We start from the raw sequence: 18,499 nt of genomic DNA on the forward strand, positions 1-18,499 counted from the left end.
GTCGTGAGGGAGTGGGGGAGATTGAGCTGTGATCAACACATGAGGGTGCGACCGAGGGCGTATTCACTCTTCACACACGACCGCACGCCCTCCTTGATGCGAGGACCGACCAGGAGCGGAAGGATGGCGGGTCGCAAGGGGTGTCGGCGGTCGGATCAGGAAATCAGGCAGGTGGGTTGTTGTCCAAAAAGAAGGTGGGAGGGAATGGCGAGGATGTCAATCAAATTAAACAAAAAGAGCAAGAAAAAGGAAAGCGTCACGCGGGGAAGGGAATGCAAGAGATCGAAAGTCTAACCTCCCGAATGGGCCAAGCATCCTTCCGGGGGCTTTCGGGGCGGTGATGAGTGGCACACTCGCGACGTGAAGGAGGTGAAAAGCAAGCTTGGTCGCTATTGGCGAGTTCCCATCCCCCCGGTCCTCCACTTGGTTTCTGAACGGAGAAGGGGTTCGAGTAATATGAATGTGCGACCTGAATCGATATACTTGATGCACTCTACGCTGGGTTAACCCTGAACCCCCCCCCAAAAAAAAGAAAAAAAAATAGGAAAAAAAAGGACAACAACAGCAACATTAAACTACTACTACCCATGCCTCAATGAGTTTTCGGTCGCAAGTATTCGAGGCTTATCAGCTTATCGAGTGAGCTCTTCAAGTCTGCCCCCCCGGCTAGCTGGATCTCCTTGGCCTTGGCCCTGCAAATCGATCATGTAATCTTCCCTCCAAAGCCACTGCTCGTCTTGTGTGTGGTGTGACTGGCTCACGCGCCGCCACCACAGCTCCACTTAAGGTGTGAGCTCCACAGACTGAAGGTCGATCCGGGGTTTGGGTCAGACGGCGTGACGGCGTCACAGACACTTCATCATCTCAGGCTTACGTCGTTCTCCAGTGGCTACGATTGGCGGAGCGTATCCTCCGATCTGGACTTTCCAAAATTGCTGGTCTCGGGGGTGTTGCTTCAGACACTTACCTGTAGTAGATGTGGAGCAGCATCTCACATCTGGCAAGATTTGACTAACCCGGGCGATCGAAATGAGTGCGGAAGTATGGTTGGTTTAAAAGGCTTTGATCAGCTATCGCTCCGCCAGAAATCGGGGATTAGATTCTCTTCGAGAGGAGGAGTAGAGGTAAATAATCCAGACTCTTTGCTGAACAACACCGCCCGAGGGAGCAGCAAAACAAAGAATGTGGATATGATGGTCGGAGATCTGCCACGGGTGCCAGTACCGAGATCCGATTATCAACACTGTCAAAACAGCTGCCCCGACATCGATATGAGCTCACTGTGAATGCATGGACATCATCATGTCGTTGCGCTCGAAGTGTCCCTAGGTGGCTTCAGGGCCCTATATGGGCTCGTCGATAGGCAAGGCCCTGGTTGATCGACGCTACACCTTTTCGCTCCTCACTTGCTCATTTGAACCGACCTGAGCATCTTGACTTGATTGCGAACGGTCGGTGACCTGAGGAACATCAACTTCAAAAGACAAAACATTCTGGAAGCTTGCGTGTGAACAACTTTGCGTGTTGATACCATCCAATATCTTCATCGTGATTGTCACCATGGCACAGGGATCTCATTACAATGCCATTGAAGACTACGGTTTGATTGGCGATATGCACACATGTGCGCTGGTGAGCAAAGCCGGCAGCTTGGATTATATGTGCTGGCCGGTCTTTGATTCTCCAACTGTCTTCTGTCGTCTTTTGGACGCCAAAAAAGGGGGTTACTGGTCCGTCAACCCAGCCAAGTCGGTGATCGATGCGCATAACAAGCAGCGGTATCTGCCCTACTCGAACTTGCTGGAGACTCGTTGGACCAACGAAGATGGTGTGGTGACTCTCCTGGACTTTTTCCCTGTAGCGCCCAAGAAAACGGCCCAGTCGAGTCGACTGCTCTCGGGTTATTGTCCGTGCAAGGAGCCGGAGACAAACCGATTCAAGTCGGGGCTCCAGCATTCGGGTCTCATCCGAAAGATTGAATGTAGCCGAGGCTCAATGGAGTTGGAGGTGAACTTGTTCCCGGCTTTCAACTATGCCCGGGATTCTCACAAGGCCCGTGCCAAACTCGAGAATGACTTGAGCGCCCACCGACTACAGACGGTTCATTTCGAGAGTGAATCGGAACGCTTGGAACTCGAGATCTTTGCGAGTTCGCGAGAGCCTGACAAGCTGGGGATGCCCAAAGCCATTCTCAGTCTTGAAGAGCGGCCGGGCTCGCTGGGGCGAGGGTTCACGGCCGTCATTCGCCTCTCAGAGGGGCAGGCAATCCAGTTTGTGCTGCATAGTCCTGAAAAGGCCGTGCCGGGCCCAGCTATGATGGGAGCCTACTTGGAGAGAATGGAAGAAGAAACCTTTGACTTTTGGACGGCCTGGACTCGTCAATGTACATTTCGCGGACACTACCGAGAGACGGTTGAGCGCAGCCTCTTAATTCTGAAGCTCCTCACCTATAAACCCACTGGTGCAATCGTTGCGGCCCCGACTTTTTCCCTTCCTGAGAATGTGGGCGGAACTCGTAATTGGGACTACCGATATTCATGGGTCCGTGACACCGCGTTCACCCTGTATGTCTTTCTCAAAATGGGCTACAGCCGCGAGGCGGAAGACTATGTCAACTTCATCTTTGAGCGAATCTTCCCTCATGCGGCACAACAAACCGAGCCGGGGAGCAAACAGCCCTTCCTGCCACTCATGTTCACGATTCGGGGCGAGTGCGACATTCCTGAAGTAGAACTCGACCATCTGGATGGATACCAAGGCAGCAAGCCTGTGCGTGTCGGAAACGCCGCCGTCTTCCATACGCAGCTTGACATCTATGGAGAATTACTGGATAGCATTTATCTCTACAACAAGCATGGCAATCCAATCTCTTACGATCAGTGGGCCGCTATTCGACGCATGGTCAACTACGTGATCGGCGTGAGACATCAAAAGGATATGTCCATCTGGGAGTCACGAGGACAAATCCAGAACTTCATCTACTCCAAGGTGATGATGTGGGTCGCCCTTGACCGGGGCGTGCGACTTGCGGAGAAGCGAGCCAGTCTCCCGTGTCCAGACCGTCTGCAGTGGATTCAGGTACGAGATGACCTATACGACGAGATTATGGAAAGAGGTTACAACAAGGAACGTGGACATTTCTGCCAGAGTTACGAGAGCCGGGAGGTCCTGGATGCCTCGATTCTCATTGCGCCACTCGTATTCTTTGTTGCACCGAACGATCCACGTTTCATCAATAGCCTCAAGTGTATTCTACATGGACCTGAAAAAGAAGGCCTGTCTAGCGCTAAGCTCGTTTTTCGATACGACCATTTGAAAGCTAACGATGGTGAGTATATGTATCTGTTGGCCGCTTGCAACGATGGCCGTCTTCCCCGATGGGTTGCTGACAATTCCCGCCTGCACAGGTGTCGGAGGTGCGGAGGGTGCTTTCATCATGGTTACCTTTTGGCTTGTCGAAGCTATGGCCCGTGTACGTGTAGATGTCCAATAGGGTCCCCTTCATACGGCTGAAAATCCCTGTGCTAACAGCCCTTCTTTGGCGTCTTTCCCCCTCAGGCCGCAAAATACGATGTTCCCATTCCCAATCTCTGGAAACTAGCCCTTTCGCATTTTGACAATATTTTGTCCTACTCGAACCATCTGGGGATGTTCTCGGAAGAAGTCGCCATTTCGGGGGAACAGATGGGCAACACTCCTCAGGCATTTAGTCATCTCGCATGTGTCAGTGCGGCCATGAATCTGGAAAGGCTGGGTCGAGAATAGTGAATGTCTTGGTAAAAAAAAGAGTTGGGTTTTGGTTAAATTCATCGGTGCCTCCACTTTATGTCCGAGTCCAAGCTGGGCCACTCACCCTTTACTTGGATACTTTTGATTAAACCAACCTACGTATTCCATTTTGCAGTAGCTAGATAGCTATGTCAGACCCTTCCGTATGTCAACAGTTCTCTCAGCCGTCGTTTCCTGTCGACAGACCCAGAAAGAACGCGGGGAGAATGGAGGATACGTTTGATAAGTCTTCTAAACACCAGACTGGATCCATACTCCCCGAGTCCGTGCTTGTGAGCTGAGGTGTAGAATATCCGATAGATGCCCGGAGAGGCGCATGAGTGAGATATGAACGAATGGTCCTGGAAAACGGGTGGGTATATGTTTCAATCTCCCCACGAATTTAGAGGTGGAAGAATCAGGTACTGGGAAAGTACCTGGGCTTCACGTTGGTTCTGCATTCTTGTTGATAGATTTCCCGTATAGTAGTGTGCGCCTCTCATCGTCAAGGGAAATTGATAATACATTTTTTTTTTTTTACAAATCTGATCGGATCAGCAGCATGCTGTACCATGACATTTCAAGCATGGCAATTGTGTCTATACCGATCAGGTGGTACCTCAACCACAATTGGCGCGCGATGAACCTCCGGTCCGAATGAGAGTAACGTTGAATGGGTTTAATCCGCAAGCCATGGCTGGTTTAACATAGGTAATGTGGCAATCAAACTGGTAGGAGTACAGTGGTAACCTTGTACCTACGTAGGTGTTAGTACTACTAGTACGTGCCCAACTGTGAGTGATTACATAAACTTGACTCTGCCGAATCCCCGCAGGCGGGCAGCCGTGCTGGGGGCGGCGGAGATCAACACGGGCTGATCCGCCTCTTGACGAGCCTCACTCCACTAGCTTATTGTGTCACCCATTCCTTGCGCACTTGAAGTTCCATGCGTGCCCAGCGAGTTGAACGCCTTGAACTCCGAGTCTCGGCTGCTGTCTCTTCAGGCAGCCCAGTGGCTCTTACTGACGGTCCTCTGATCTTGAACTCTCGCCGCGCATTTGTTGCGTCTGGTGTATGACCGCTGCCAGCTTCGCTCAAGCTGGTCAGCCGGTCTCCAACTCCACCAAGGAAATGTCGTCAGACGAGGAGGACTTTGTGTCCAGCCCCAGCACCCCCACTGCAAGCGCCGATGCTTTGACTCAGGCGCGGCTGTCCACCGCAATGGATCAGTTGCAACTCGGCAATCGACGTCCACAATCACCTCCCGACAATCAAACCGCGCCGCACAAGACCAGTTCTTCAGCTGAAGCTTCGACTGCCTTCAGGACGAGTGAGAACGCCAAGAAAAAGCCATTAGCGCTCTTGGATCTACCTTGGGATATATTGAAAGAGATTGTGAAAGAGGTAGGGTCCGCATATATCCTCGCTTGATCTATTCTTGCTCATCTTGTGTGACCTGATGCTCGCCCAACAAAGCTCACATCTCATATGCCTTGACAGATCACTCACACCGATGATTTGACCTCCCTTGCGTTGACCTGCTCTGCTCTTCATGATCTCGCTATACCCTACTTGTACTCACGGTTCGACATTGTCTGGCCCGAGGTAGTCGAGGACTCCTCGGCAGATGGCTCTTCGGGGGTGGATGCGCTGTCCCACGGATTATCGACGCTAGTGATGGGAGAAGGCATCTTTCACCAACTACCTCAAATGGCATATCCTTCAACCTCGAGCTCCTGCTCACTTTGCGGCTGCGATGGACGGGCTCATGCTTCTTCTTCAGGCGCGAACACGCGGATCACCGAGTGTGCATCTCGACCCCGGCGCGGCAATTATTACGCACAATATACGCGAACATTCTCAATCGCCAACGGGCCAATTAGCTGGATTCGAGAATATTCCGTGAACAGGGAAGTGGGAAAAATGTTGGGAACCCTCGTGGCCCTGGCCGTGGCGCGAATGGTCAATTTGGAAGCATTCATCTGGGACATGCCGACAGGGGTGGTCCGTGAGATTTGGCTGGCGCTTGCATCTCTGGCCAATCGACCTGGACATGAATGCCGACTTGAGCAAGTTTGGGTCCGCTGGCACGACAATAAGCAGAATTTATTGCGCGCCAATCATACGTCTTTTCCGAGGCTGCCGAGAAATTGGAGGGACACTCGTATCGAATACCCGTCACTGTCTATTCTACCACCTCTGAAGAGCATCACTGTTCTTGAAATTGATGAAACAGCCTACTTGGATGAACTCGCGGTGTTGATCGAGCGCTCTCGGACTCGGCTGATCGAACTCAGAATTGGGATCACATCTCGTGTCAGATTTTTCAATGCATTCCTCTGTCAAAAGGACAGCGACGAGCCGAATGCTGGATGGCCCAAACCTGGTGGGGTTCTGAGTGTTCTCTCCTGTGCCGTAGAGAATGGGGCATGTCGCTGGCACGAGGCTTCAACTCAATTCACACACGCCGACGGGTCATCGGACCATGGGCTTGACAGCGCAGCAACCTCGCAGCAACCCACAGAAGTCAGCTCAGACAGACACATCTTACCAGGAAATGAGAAAGAGCAATCCCAAGATCTGGGTGACGAGGATCAAAGTCACACTCACAGCAATGTTTCTGTTCCCATCGGGGAAGGACTGGCCTCTTCTGGCCCGCCAAGACATGGCCAGCTCAAGCTACGGGTCCTGGAGCTCGAGCGAGTTCATCTGCATGCACCGACTCTTTTGGCGGCGATCGATTGGACGTGTCTCGTCGCGCTCACCCTATTGGGTTGCAAGGATGACGAACAATTGTGGAAAGCTCTGCGCCGAAAATACTCACCATCGGTGATCACGCCCCCCAAGCGAACATGCGATCAAACGTCAAGTCCAGTAGAGTCCAAATATCCCCTTAATTTGAAGCACCTGCACACGGACAACGTTTCCCCATACCTGATGCTCTTCGTCAAGGAGTCTCTTGCCCCCAACACACTGGAAAGTGTGTATCTACACGAACCGGTTCATCCGGAACTCTCCGTGCCTATAGATGCTATTTACAAATACATACTCCGCCGGCATCGACTGAGTCTGCGCAGGGTCTTGGTTGCCTCACCGGATCAGTCTGATCCTGACGAGCCGCGAATATGGATGTTCACACGCGAAATCATCTCATTTGTCACCAGCGGCCGCATGCCACAGTTAAGCGAGCTCGGGATGGCCATCGATCACAGTAGCTGGCACCACTTTCTACGGCGAATCCCGAACATGTCCCAGCTTTTTGCCCTCTACCTGGCCAAAATCGACCACTCACCCCAGCCCGAGTTGAGAGAACTCGGTCTGCAAATTTTGGATATTGTCAGCATTCGTCCCGATCTCAAGCTTACGTACATCGGTGTGCAATCGAAATGCTATCAAATTGAGGAAGCCAGCCCTGGCGATGTGGAGTACGACGCCCATCAACATCCCGATTCAGACTACGAAACTGGAGACCCGAATGAAGAATCGGATCTTGGCGACGACAGCGAGTTGGATTCGCCAGAACAGTCATACATTTCAGATCCCCTGTCGAGTGGCCTTTCCGATGACTCTGATATTGAAATTGGGGACGACGGTGAACCGCGCGCACGCCTGTGGCTACATGAGATACCCTACTGCGATGATAAGATATCGATTTTCAAGGCTCGCCACGCGATGATCTGACGCAATGCCTTGTGTGGGTTCTCCTCGTCTTGTGCTTCTTTCTCTCTCTTTCTTTTTCGTTTCCCCTCTAAATTTATCATTAGTCTTGATCTGTCGTGGAGTCATGTCTGAGCCTGCTCACTCCTCTCCACGGTCTCTCTGCGTCTTGTTTTCAGTTCTTTTCCTTCTCTTCTATTTTTTTTTGGCTTTTCCTTTGGGCGTTAGTGGCTCGGCAAATTGCATAGGCTGGGCCTCAGGGATGTTCTTGCTCAAGATACCATTTGCATGTGTGTTGGGAGATTCGAGTCGTTGATAGTGGACGTCAGAAATGAAGACTGTTTGCTGACATAAATTGCCTGACTTCAGTTGACCTTGGTCGCAAGGACTGGGTATCTGTCAGGATCAGCCCTCCTTATCCGTGGCCTTTTAGGGGTACAGTTCCAATGGCATGTGGGATTCAGAGAATACATAGTCCAATACCAGGCACACGTAGAGTCCCTGTGTACTACTACCTAGCCTTAACAACTATGCGTAGGTTGTCGGCGAAATATCGTGGTGGTTGGACATTTCTTGGTATCGATCTCAACGGTATTTATGCAGTTGACATGGAGTGGGTGAGCCTGAATAATAGATCTTGCCCTGAATATAGAAAAGTCGGCATCATTCCTGTGGTTATTATTATTATTGTTATTTTTTCAGAAATTCTTAAAATCTGACTTTTTGTTTAATTCTGATCATCGCTTTAACAGACAATGCAGGAAGATTGACGGGGGGCTTCATACTCCCATTAATTCCTACACGTAGTAGGTATTAGTACGCCTTAGATGAGGTACTGGCAGGAGGTAAGCTGCGCTAGACTCCAAGCTACTAGTAGTCTGCTCACATAGTACATCACCGACTATATGACCATGTAGATAATGTCTGCGCCCGAGTAGATCACTATCAACCGTTGAATGACATTTCAGCTGTCAGTCAGTTCCGGTCTTCATATCTACCCCCAAAGGCCCGATGAGCTTGCTTGGAACTGCAGTGTCTGGTATCGTGACAACCGCTCGGAGTCCAGCTGACAACGTTTCCCATTCTATTCGCCGTGGGGCTGACCAAAATGGTCATGCATCATCCCGAGCTTGAAAATGAACAGCGACTCGTAGACCTCCCTGACCTGCCTGGCTGAAAACTGATCTAGGGACGGAGCCTCTCAAGAGCATAGAAGAGACTTTCTTTCTTCTGTTTTACTTGTTTCTCCTCCCCAGAGCATGTCTTCTGATTCAGAGAGCAGTTGTACGGTGACTCTCTCACCGTCTGGTTGACCACGCGCGTGCCCCCCGGCTTGTATCCACAGTGGACGTTTCCCCCCTCTACTTAACTCCGCCGGGACCTGCTGATTGAGCGCGTTCGTCCGAAACCCACTTTGCTCAGGAACATTCCATCCTGGTGGACTTCCCCATTTGTTCACTCGTTAGACTGCGGTTAGTGCGGTGATTCTGCCCAACTGGGCCTGAACCTTCTCTACCGCTCAAGACGGGGCCGCTCATATCGTGATCTCGCCCAGTACCGTCAATCCCGACGCTCCCCCCCCCCATCTTACAGCTGCCAGCTCCAGATTCGACAACTTGACTGGAGCAAATACCACCATATTCAAAGGATCTGCCCCAGCATTTGGATTTCACAGACACCCTACTCTCGACTCTTCAACCATGGCTTCTTTCATGGAGGAGCTATGGTCCAGCATCTTCGTCCCAGGCCCCACCCGGACTTTGCTGATCGCGACCAACGCAACCTTCGCTGCCCTCCAGCTTGTCCTCTTCGTGCTGGGGATGGTCACTTACAGTATTCACTTTGTCGTCCTCTCAGTGCTGTCGGCAGGGCTGTGGTATTCAATCAACTGGTTTGCCCGCGAGGTGCGCCTAGCGCAGGCGGCTCAAGAGGCCGAAAAGGCGAAACAGGAAGAACGGGCGGCTATCGCTGCCGCCAGGAAGAAGGATATCGGACCGGTCGAGAGCGGAGACAGTGAGACGGAGACGGAGACAGAGACCCTCGCTCAGGCCACAGCGTTGCCCACATCGCATGCATCGTCCGTCATGGCTACAGGGAGTGAGATGGCCTCGGACAGACTGCAACCTCCGCAGCGGGACACCAAACAGCGGCTGAACACGGGGGGTGATAGCTCTGGGTATGGCAGCACCGATAGCGAGTGGGAAAAAGTGGACGACAACAAGACGCGATAGCCCGGAAGAATAGCGCTCTGTCTTTCACCTGGTGAAGTAAAGCTCTACAGTTTCCAGGTTGGAGGAAGAGGAGGAAATGGGTTTCCCTTTTGCCAGAATGATATGTAGATGGTCACTCTTTGTACGACGTGACTCGGCACAACAGTGGATGGCTTCGTCACGTCACGCATCCGACGGGATATCCTGTTATACATATGGCATCTTGTCATTGATCGCACTGACGCTTTCCAGTGCACATGTTGCGTTTTGCTTCCAAATGGGATCGACCAGGGTTTCTGCCTGGATGAGCGATCTCTGGTGAAGACCACTGAGTAATTCTCAGCGAGAGCAACCTCCTTTCCCTTGTTATGTGAACAATTTTATATACCCGAGAAATGCCACAACGATTATTGACACAAGAAGCTGCTTGCTTCGATAAGCCTCTTTGCTTGTCACTTTGTCCCAGTGCTGCGAAGTATGGGCCACGTGACCACGCGCCGCGGCGGAGTTCCCAGCGACTCGCTGATAGTTTGATTGTTTCTCTCAATGGATCTTTAAGCCGCCACACCTCGGCTTCCCGCAAGCTGAGCTTGTCGAGCATCGATCATATTAGTGCTCCAGGATGTCGAAGGGGACCAAAGCAACATGATGTTCTCTACCCCTTTAAATGTGGGTCGACGACGTGTTTTTAGCTCTGTCTTCTCCCCCGCCTCGTTAGAGACCCGCGCCTCCGGACCAAGCGTGGACCGCGAGAGCACCCAAAATGCATCATTCAATCCCGATTCTTCCTTTTCCACCATAAGGACCGGCTCGTTCATCTCGCCCCAGCAGGACAAATTCACTTCATCTGTATTGGACCAAGAGACATGGGAACAGGCATGGTCCCTTGCGACCGACTTCCTCGCGCTGCCTGATGAAGGGTTCGCCGCCATTTACAATGCGCGAGGATGCGTGGAGGGTACAGGAAAAACCGCAAGATGGAACAAGTCTCCATCTCAGGAAGCCGCTGAGGCACTTTCATACTTGGCGTCCAGTGAATCGAGCAAGGCATCATCTGAACCTAATGGGCTTCATGAATTGGTCCACTGGTATGGCGGGGAGATTCGGCGACATTTTCTCGCAAATATCCGCCATGGCCTTTATGAGGTACGTTTTGGAGAGCGAGAGATTGGAACAGTGCGCGGGACTAATCCTTTTCCATCAGCTCTTTCAACGCGAGGATCACGAAGAATTGATTCGATCTATCGTCGAATGCTTACAGCTCGCCCGACGTATGTATCTCACGCCCGCCGCGAATCACCTCCTGGAGTTTGTCCACGAAGAATCCCGAGAGAAGCTTATGATGCGATTACAACGCACGTTGCACTCTGTGGTTTCCCATTCGCTCCCTTGGTCGAAGATTTCGCTCTTGGTAGGTGCCGTCTTAGCCAAAGAGGCGTTGATCGTCCTTGGTATTGATACACTGCTTGAGGATGGGGATGGCGGCGAAAACGAATCAGATGGCGATGAGATGGAGGTTGACCGACGATATTCGGTCTCGTATGACAAATGGAGGGACGAGTCTCCCGAGACCCGGGAGCGAATGATGATTGAGGGCGAGGATAATCGCGTCACGACAGCTCGTGAGCGACTTCTTATGTTTCTGCAAGGGCTACAGCAAGTGGGTCTTGGCGGCGATAAAGCCCAAAAGGTGTTTGCCAGTGTGATGAATATCATGATGACCGAATTCATCCGCGCTGCGTACACTGGTAAATGGGAGGCGCCTTCATTGGTCCCTCAACATTTGCGACACTGGATCGAGAATGTCTTTGCTCGATTGGCGGTTCAAGCGCTTGCAATTATCCATCATCCCCAGCTGGCGGACCAGTCGTCAAATGTTCTGAATGTGAGCTTCGGGGATGTCGAGAAGTGGCAGGAGATGGGCATCGCTCGATTGGGTACTCTGCGTACCAGTGAGCTGTTTGATGTGATTGTGGATTGGCCGACAAGCACCGGCGCTGTTGAAGACGTGCGACATTTTACCACCTATCCTGCCGCCCGATCATACCTCACACAATACTTTATCACTATTCTGAACCAGCGTCTACTACACCCCGGCGCATCTACCGTCGAGATCCTCCAGCTGTACATTGCCATCATTCGAGCATTCAACCTCATCGACCCCAAAGGTGTACTATTAGATCGCATCGCTCGCCCCATCCGACGATATCTCCGAGACCGGGACGATACCATCAAGGTAATCGTCAGCGGTCTGTTGGCCGAGCCGACGACGGTCCACGACCAGAATGCTCTACCTAATGCCAACGACACGCTAGTGGAGTTGTCGACCGAGTTAGCAAGAGCGCATCAGCTGTCCATGGAGAACAGCACCAGTGAACTGGACTGGGACGATATGACATGGTTGCCGGACCCAGTCGATGCGGCGCCCGACTACAGCAAATCCAAGAGCACCGATGTCATTGGCAGCCTGGTCAGCTTATTCGACTCCAAAGAGACCTTTGTCAAGGAGCTGCAGACCCTTCTCAGTGACCGACTCCTCCAGAAACGCGACACCTTCGATCAAGAAATCTCCGTTCTCGAGCTCCTCAAGGTGCGCTTCGGGGAATCCGCCCTTCAAGCATGCGAAGTCATGCTTCGCGACATATCCGACTCTCGCCGTGTCGACGCCTCCATTCGCAAAGACCAAGGCCTCGTTAAACCATCCACACGCCAAAAGACCAGACGTGCACAAAACTCTCCCATCCCCGATCTCCACGCCAAAATCCTCTCCCGATTCTTCTGGCCTTCCATCCCCGAACAGGGATTCAAGGTTCCCGATGAAATTTCCGCCCTTCAAGACCGTTATGCCGCCGGTTTTGAAGCCCTCAAGGCCTCCCGAAAATTGACCTGGCTCAACGGACTGGGCCAAGTTCTTGTCGAACTTCAACTCGCTGATCGCGACTTTTCCGCTCACGTTACCACTTGGCAAGCCACCGTCATTCACGCCTTCCAATCCGACTCTGAAACTTCATCCGACAACAAGGAGAGCACCATCACAGAACGATCGATTGCCTCCCTGTCCGACCAACTCGCCATGACCCCTTCCCTTGTCCGTTCCGCCTGCTTGTTCTGGGTCAGCAAGCGCATCCTTGTCGAATCGCCCTCATCTCCCGACTTCTTCCGTGTCCTGGAATACCTTCCCTCAGAAGAAACCGAACCGGATGCCCTCTCTGGAGCCGGCCCCAGCGAATCCAATACCCACGCCCATCCTCTGACGACAGACGAATCCAACGCCGCCGCTGCAGCCGCCGCCGCTGCCGCCGCCGAAGCCGCCGCCAGAGAATCCGTCGAGGCCGCTGCCATGGAAAAAATGAATCTCTACTGGCAATTCATCGTGGGCATGCTCACCAACCAAGGCGCAATGCCACTGCAGCGGATCGTGATGATGTTGAAAATTGTGGTTCCCGGTGGATTCCCATTTAGCAATGAGGAATTGAGGGAGTTTCTAGCGGGAATGGTTGCAAAGGGGAAAGTGGAGATTGTCAGTGGAGGAAATTACAAACTTGTTCCTCATTGAAGCTTTGGGTGATTTGGAGAAAAAAATTCACGGTTTAGCTTTTAGCTTCCAATTCAAACATGTATGTGTAAAGGTGAAGCCTACCCTGGGCCGATCAAATACCCGATATACATCAAAAAAAAAGAAAGAGAAAATCCTACTATAATGCTACACTTGACCAGATCTCGACGAGGGGAAACCTCCCCCCCACTCCCCACAAAAGCAAAGAAAACAGTTTCTTCACGACTGGCGCCGAGCTGAGGCTGATTCCCCTCAGCCCGGGTCCCATCAATCCAATTGACCGATTCACATGAAGACTGAAGCTACCTAAATACAATGGGTATGGTGCGCCGAGGTATCGGAAGCGAAAAACACGATCCTGATCTCAGAGAAACGAGTAGGAGGGGAAAAAAAGAAAGACAAAAAAAGAAAAGAGTAAACACAGAGAAACCCGCGAGGCTTGGGGGAAAAACAAACCAGACCCAAGAAAAAGAAAGAAAAAACGGAGAAACCGCAGCTCGCAAGGTCCGAGTCCAGAATTATCCCATCCCGATTGAAGCCCATATTCAATGGATCCACCCACACCACCGAAAAAATTCACGCATGACGCCATGGCTCATAATCACATCCGAGGATGGGAAACAAAAATCAAAAAGACAGCAAGGGGGAAACCAACGCAGGCGAACAGCTTGAAGGAATCAAAAAAAGAAAACCGCGAGTGCACAATGAGAATCGGACACTAAATTCTTGTCCGGACGATGAAGGTCCTGTCTCATCCCAACGGGCCTGGCGTGTTTGAAAGGCGGGCGCGGAAGAGGATGAGACAACAAGACAAACGTCACGCGAGAAGGAATCAAGTCGTACCCACTCGTCCTGCGACTCCACCATCCCCAACCTCCCATTTGCCAAGCAACGCAGAATGACAGAAATCGCTCAATGGACAATAGAGGGCCGACAATGAGAGAGGTGGGAAGGGAATTAACGGTGATACTCGAAGGTGGAGCCGTTCAGCCCACCTCGAGGATCGGTAGATGTGAAGCAGGTGACAATGATTGACATATTTGTACCACGGCAACTGGTGGCTTCACCATCGTCAGCCAGAATTGACATTCAAAAGGTATCGCGACTGCCCAAGTACATGTTGAATAATGCGCATGGACACGTATCTCCCGGGGAATCAAAAGAACAAAAAAAGAATCATGCAACAAAAGCACTTTCCCCCCGCAGCAGTGAGGCTAACAGGGAGTGGCAGATTCGTCCACCCTGTGCAAAAAGGGGGAAGGATTTGGGGGGGGGGGGGAAGAAGAATAAAGACTTTTTCGCCAGCGATGGTGGGATATTGGAGCAAAATAGAGGACGTGAAATCCCACGGGACAACAGAGATCGCCAAAGTGCTCACAGGGTGGAATAGACCGGGTGAAGAGCGAAGCAACGGATCAAGGGAAAGAGAGGGACAAAGGAAAAAAAAAGTAAAAAAAGGGAGTCATAAATGATGATGATATTACAATGTGTCATGAGCTCGTGATTGAGAAACCATCCGATTCACCTCGTCCACTGAGCCCAGACGGTGCTGAGCCAACCGGCTGGAATGCCGAGCTCGGACGGGGCAGTCTGTGACAGCTGTGCCGAATCGCATCCATCTAAGAAGGCCAAGACATCATCGCCTCCAAGACTGGTTGTCAGCAAGAGACTGGTATCGGGTCCCTCTGTGGAAGTCAGAGGAGGTGAAGGCGCCAGTTGAGTCACTGTGCCGGGAAGGGGGAGTACGGGAAGGCCATTTGGGGCAGAGGCGTTGATCGGAGGTAATGACGAGGAGTATGGAGGCGGAGGGACCGAGGGACGGGATGGTAACCACGAGTTGATCGGTTGCAGTCGGTTGGACGTGGCCGTGAGGTACTGAGAAGGAGATTGGGTGGTGGTAGCGATGCTGGGCAGGCTGGGAGGCGATGAGGTGTACATGCCTCCCCCGTCGGGATGATGCTGCTGAAGGGACGGCAACGAGTATGGAGATTGGGACGGCATCGGTCGCGTGTTAGGCAGCGGAAGACTAGGACGGCGATCCATGTCGCGGCCGGGGGGAGGGAGACCGGGGCTGTTGATGGGTACCCAGGACTCGCGACGACCGCTGGCGCCATCGAAGATCTCACTGCCGTCCGCGTCGCTTTTGACGGCGTTGCTGCCGGCATCACTCAAATTCATCATGCGTTCGGGCATGGGTTCACCGTTGATCGCAAGGACGGTACCGTCATCCTCCCAGGTGTCGGGGAGTTGATCCTCAATCGATCCAAACTCCAAGAAGAGCTTCTCAAGCAACTTGAATTCTTCCAGGCCGCCCCCCAGTCCACCCTCCCGGACGGGCCGCACACCGTTGGAAGCGGCGTGGTCGGAGGTGTCCGAGATGCTGTCCAGGCGATTGCGCGAGTACCGACGGAAGTTCCTTTTGACCTTGCAGAAATAGCTGTGCAGGCGGTTCAGCGTGCGGAACCAGCCGTGCGCCATCTTCAGACGAGGTCGCATCTCCCGCAAGATGTCCAGCGCCTTGCGAGCCTGCGCGGCCCCGAGCTGGTGGCTATCATGACTCGCCGGGGGAGACCGAACCCCCATCAGACTGTCTGGGTCCATGTGCGGGAAGTGGGATGCGTAGACGCCGATGAACGCCGCGTTGTAGATGGCAAAGCCCACCAAGGGGCTCTCGACGAGGGCCCCCCGGGCCTGGCAGGTGACGACGAGGTCGATCATTTGACGAGCGGCCTTGAAGAGCTCCCGCGCGCTGTCACGCCAGAACCCCTCCGGGGGACCGTGCACTTTGTCCGAGGGAAGCAGCGGCTCATCCAGCGGGCCGACGGGCTCGTTGCACCGAAGGGGCAAGAATGGGATATAGGCGCGATGCAAGACGATGACGGACAGGAAGTAGACCACATGCATGACGGTGTAAGAGGCCAGTGTGGTCTTATACATGAGGTGGGTATCGGTATTTCGAAGTGAGTATTGCAGGTTGCGCGAGAGGCTGTCCTGGAAGCCGGTCAGACGCATCCGTAGCGAGGCAAATCGCGACTCGGGGTGCCAGGGCGGATACTGTTCCGTCCGTCGTCCGCCGGCGCACGACCACTTGGCGATGCTTCCCCAGATGCGAATAATGCGGATGACTCGACTCAGCACGGACTCTTCCGCGCCGATCTCCCAGCGATCAACATCGTCTTCGGTGGAGTCCTTGCGCCGGGAGACGGGGGACCAGGCTTTGCTGTCCGCCACGCCATTGGCCGCCTGGAGCTTTTCGTCACCGAATCCACCGATGCTCTGACGGATGCTGGGGATCTGCACACTCTGGGATCCAAAGCTGGGGGGTCGTCGCCCACCAGAGTCGGTCAGCCGCGAGGTGCGGACCCGCTCGCCAAAGGCAAAGGCGTTATCACTCGGCAGTTGAATGTCGAGTTCTCTGACTCGAATCATCCGCGGCCGATACTTGCCGCTGCTCAGGCAGCGGTCCAACAAGAAGCACGCCCAGAAAGTCCGACGCTTCGTCTCCAGGGCGATGATGTCGTCGGAGGTAGGTTCCCGGGGCTCCAGCCGTCGGGACAAGCCAAAGTGGTCGGCCTCGGCCTTGAAGGCGGGGGATGAGCGGGCGAGGTCGAGCGCCGGGACCGGGAACTCGTTCTCCAGTTCGAAAGGCAGACCCATCGCCTGGGCGAGACGGATGGCCATGCCGACGTAGACCCAGGCACTCCTTCCTCGGCACATGCCCCACTCGTGCAGGGCCAGCATCAACAGCGCTTGTACGCGGGGCAGGTCGGCCGATGCCATGCATGCGCCCTCGAGTCCGGCCAGCCGGCTGCGGAGGGCGGTCGCATAGTATTCGGATGCGGCCAAAGGGTTCGACGTTGTTCCCGGGGCGGGAGGTGAATGGAAGGCAACCAGCGGCGCGTGGAAGCGCGCCGTGAGCGTCAGCACTCCCAAGGGAATGAGTGAGGACGATGGGTCGGTCTTGAGGGATCCATTCGGCGTGGAATCTGGACCCTCGAGCGAGGGGACCGTCGTGGTCAGTGGGGATGACAGGAGTCGAATCTGACCGAGAAAGGTTGCCGGGTGGAGGAAGGGGAGGAGGGTTGCGAAATGAGACTGAAAGAGGTCGAAGACGGCCTCCCAGACTTTGGGCGTCAAGACCGATGCATCCAGGGCATCCATGCCGGCTCGGGCCCCCGGCGAGGGGGCCATGCCGATCGACTTACGCGGGCGTGAGCGTTTGGGACCATCCCAATCACCGTTGCGGTCATCCCCTTCGGCCAGGGTGGCCAGGTCCCGTTTCCCCGTCACGCCGATGGCCGGGTTGGATAGACACATTCACGGCCGGAGGATTCGCAGGCGCGCAGGTGGTATCGATTCCTGAGTTGACACATTTGATTTTACTGCGCCGACACCGAGCGCAGGCGATACTTGAGCGCATGACGATGAAACTGGCAGACCCGCACGGGTCTGGACGGAGGAGAGCGCGAGCCGACTCGGAAAGGTACGGTAGGGCGGGTGGCACGTTCCCATGTACCGAGAGAGAGAGAGAGAGGGGGGGGGGGGGGGGGGGGAGAGCGAATCTCACGGAAGACACTGCCAATCTCGACCGCGTCCCCGAGGAGGGAGGAGGGAAGGAGATGGGTGGACGGACGTGCACGCAGGAGAGCAGTAGAGAGGGAGGATGGATCGAGATGGGAGAGAGAGAAGCAGACAGAGGAAGAGGGAGACAGAGGGAGGAGGAGACAGAGAAGAAGGGCGTTGAAAGGGAGAGAGAGAGAGAGACCCAAGCAGGAACCAGACCAACGGGTTGGGGGAGGGGATTGGGTGTGTGTATTCTTGGACGGGAGCCCTGGGTTCGGCGGGAATGCTCCCAGACGGACGTCTCGGCTATTTTGTGAGAGGGAGAGCACCCGCGTCAGAATTGCATATGCCGAGTTGGATGAGAGGAGACCGGCACCGCCGACTGGGGACCGATCAAGTACGTTGTTGGGTGCAAATGATGGCGCTGGCGGGTGCGAAGGGAAGCCGTGAGCACACGCGGAGTGAACGAGAGGGAGAAGAGCAGAGGGAGAAGAGGGATGGCGAAGAGAATCTGGACGTTGAGAGGGCGCGAGGAAAAAAAAGTGCGGGAATGAGCGGAGTGTGGGGGAAAAGACAGTCGGGGGAATCGGGGGAGTCGGGGGAGCGGACCGGCAAGGCGAATTGAATTTCTGGGCGGCTTTTTGCAGGCGCGTGGGACGTCTGACTCGGACTCCAGACTCCAGAGTCCAAGGGCCACGGGACCCTCAACTGGTCCCCTGGACCTCGGGGGGCCGCGGTGGGCCTT

The 18,499-nt window shown here is 53.9% G+C and overlaps 5 protein-coding genes across 5 annotated transcripts; 3 read left to right on the plus strand and 2 right to left on the minus strand.

Moving 5' to 3' along the window:
* Positions 1–1,560: 1,560 nt before the first annotated feature.
* POX_d05817 (uncharacterized protein) lies at positions 1,561–7,449 on the plus strand (the record flags this gene model as incomplete). Its single annotated transcript, XM_050114654.1, has 5 exons — positions 1,561–3,328; positions 3,408–3,472; positions 3,532–3,764; positions 4,857–5,172; positions 5,269–7,449. 5 exons carry the CDS (start codon positions 1,561–1,563, stop codon positions 7,447–7,449), a joined length of 4,563 nt encoding a protein of 1,520 aa, XP_049969605.1.
* Positions 7,450–9,125: 1,676 nt separating this feature from the next.
* On the plus strand, positions 9,126–9,656 carry POX_d05818 (uncharacterized protein; the record flags this gene model as incomplete). The annotated part of the gene is made up of 1 exon (XM_050114655.1): positions 9,126–9,656. The coding sequence occupies one exon, from the start codon at positions 9,126–9,128 to the stop codon at positions 9,654–9,656; it is 531 nt and encodes a 176-aa protein (XP_049969606.1).
* Positions 9,657–9,861: 205 nt separating this feature from the next.
* Positions 9,862–10,236, minus strand: POX_d05819 (uncharacterized protein; the record flags this gene model as incomplete). Its single annotated transcript, XM_050114656.1, has 1 exon — positions 9,862–10,236. One exon carries the CDS (start codon positions 10,234–10,236, stop codon positions 9,862–9,864), a length of 375 nt encoding a protein of 124 aa, XP_049969607.1.
* A 44-nt stretch (positions 10,237–10,280) lies between these two features.
* On the plus strand, positions 10,281–13,191 carry POX_d05820 (uncharacterized protein; the record flags this gene model as incomplete). The annotated part of the gene is made up of 2 exons (XM_050114657.1): positions 10,281–10,781; positions 10,840–13,191. The coding sequence occupies 2 exons, from the start codon at positions 10,281–10,283 to the stop codon at positions 13,189–13,191; spliced, it is 2,853 nt and encodes a 950-aa protein (XP_049969608.1).
* Positions 13,192–14,712: 1,521 nt separating this feature from the next.
* POX_d05821 (uncharacterized protein) lies at positions 14,713–17,508 on the minus strand (the record flags this gene model as incomplete). Its single annotated transcript, XM_050114658.1, has 1 exon — positions 14,713–17,508. The coding sequence occupies one exon, from the start codon at positions 17,506–17,508 to the stop codon at positions 14,713–14,715; it is 2,796 nt and encodes a 931-aa protein (XP_049969609.1).
* Positions 17,509–18,499: the final 991 nt, after the last annotated feature.

The sequence above is a fragment of the Penicillium oxalicum genome, chromosome IV (assembly GCF_001723175.1).
Source record: "Penicillium oxalicum strain HP7-1 chromosome IV, whole genome shotgun sequence".
NCBI lineage: Eukaryota > Fungi > Ascomycota > Eurotiomycetes > Eurotiales > Aspergillaceae > Penicillium > Penicillium oxalicum.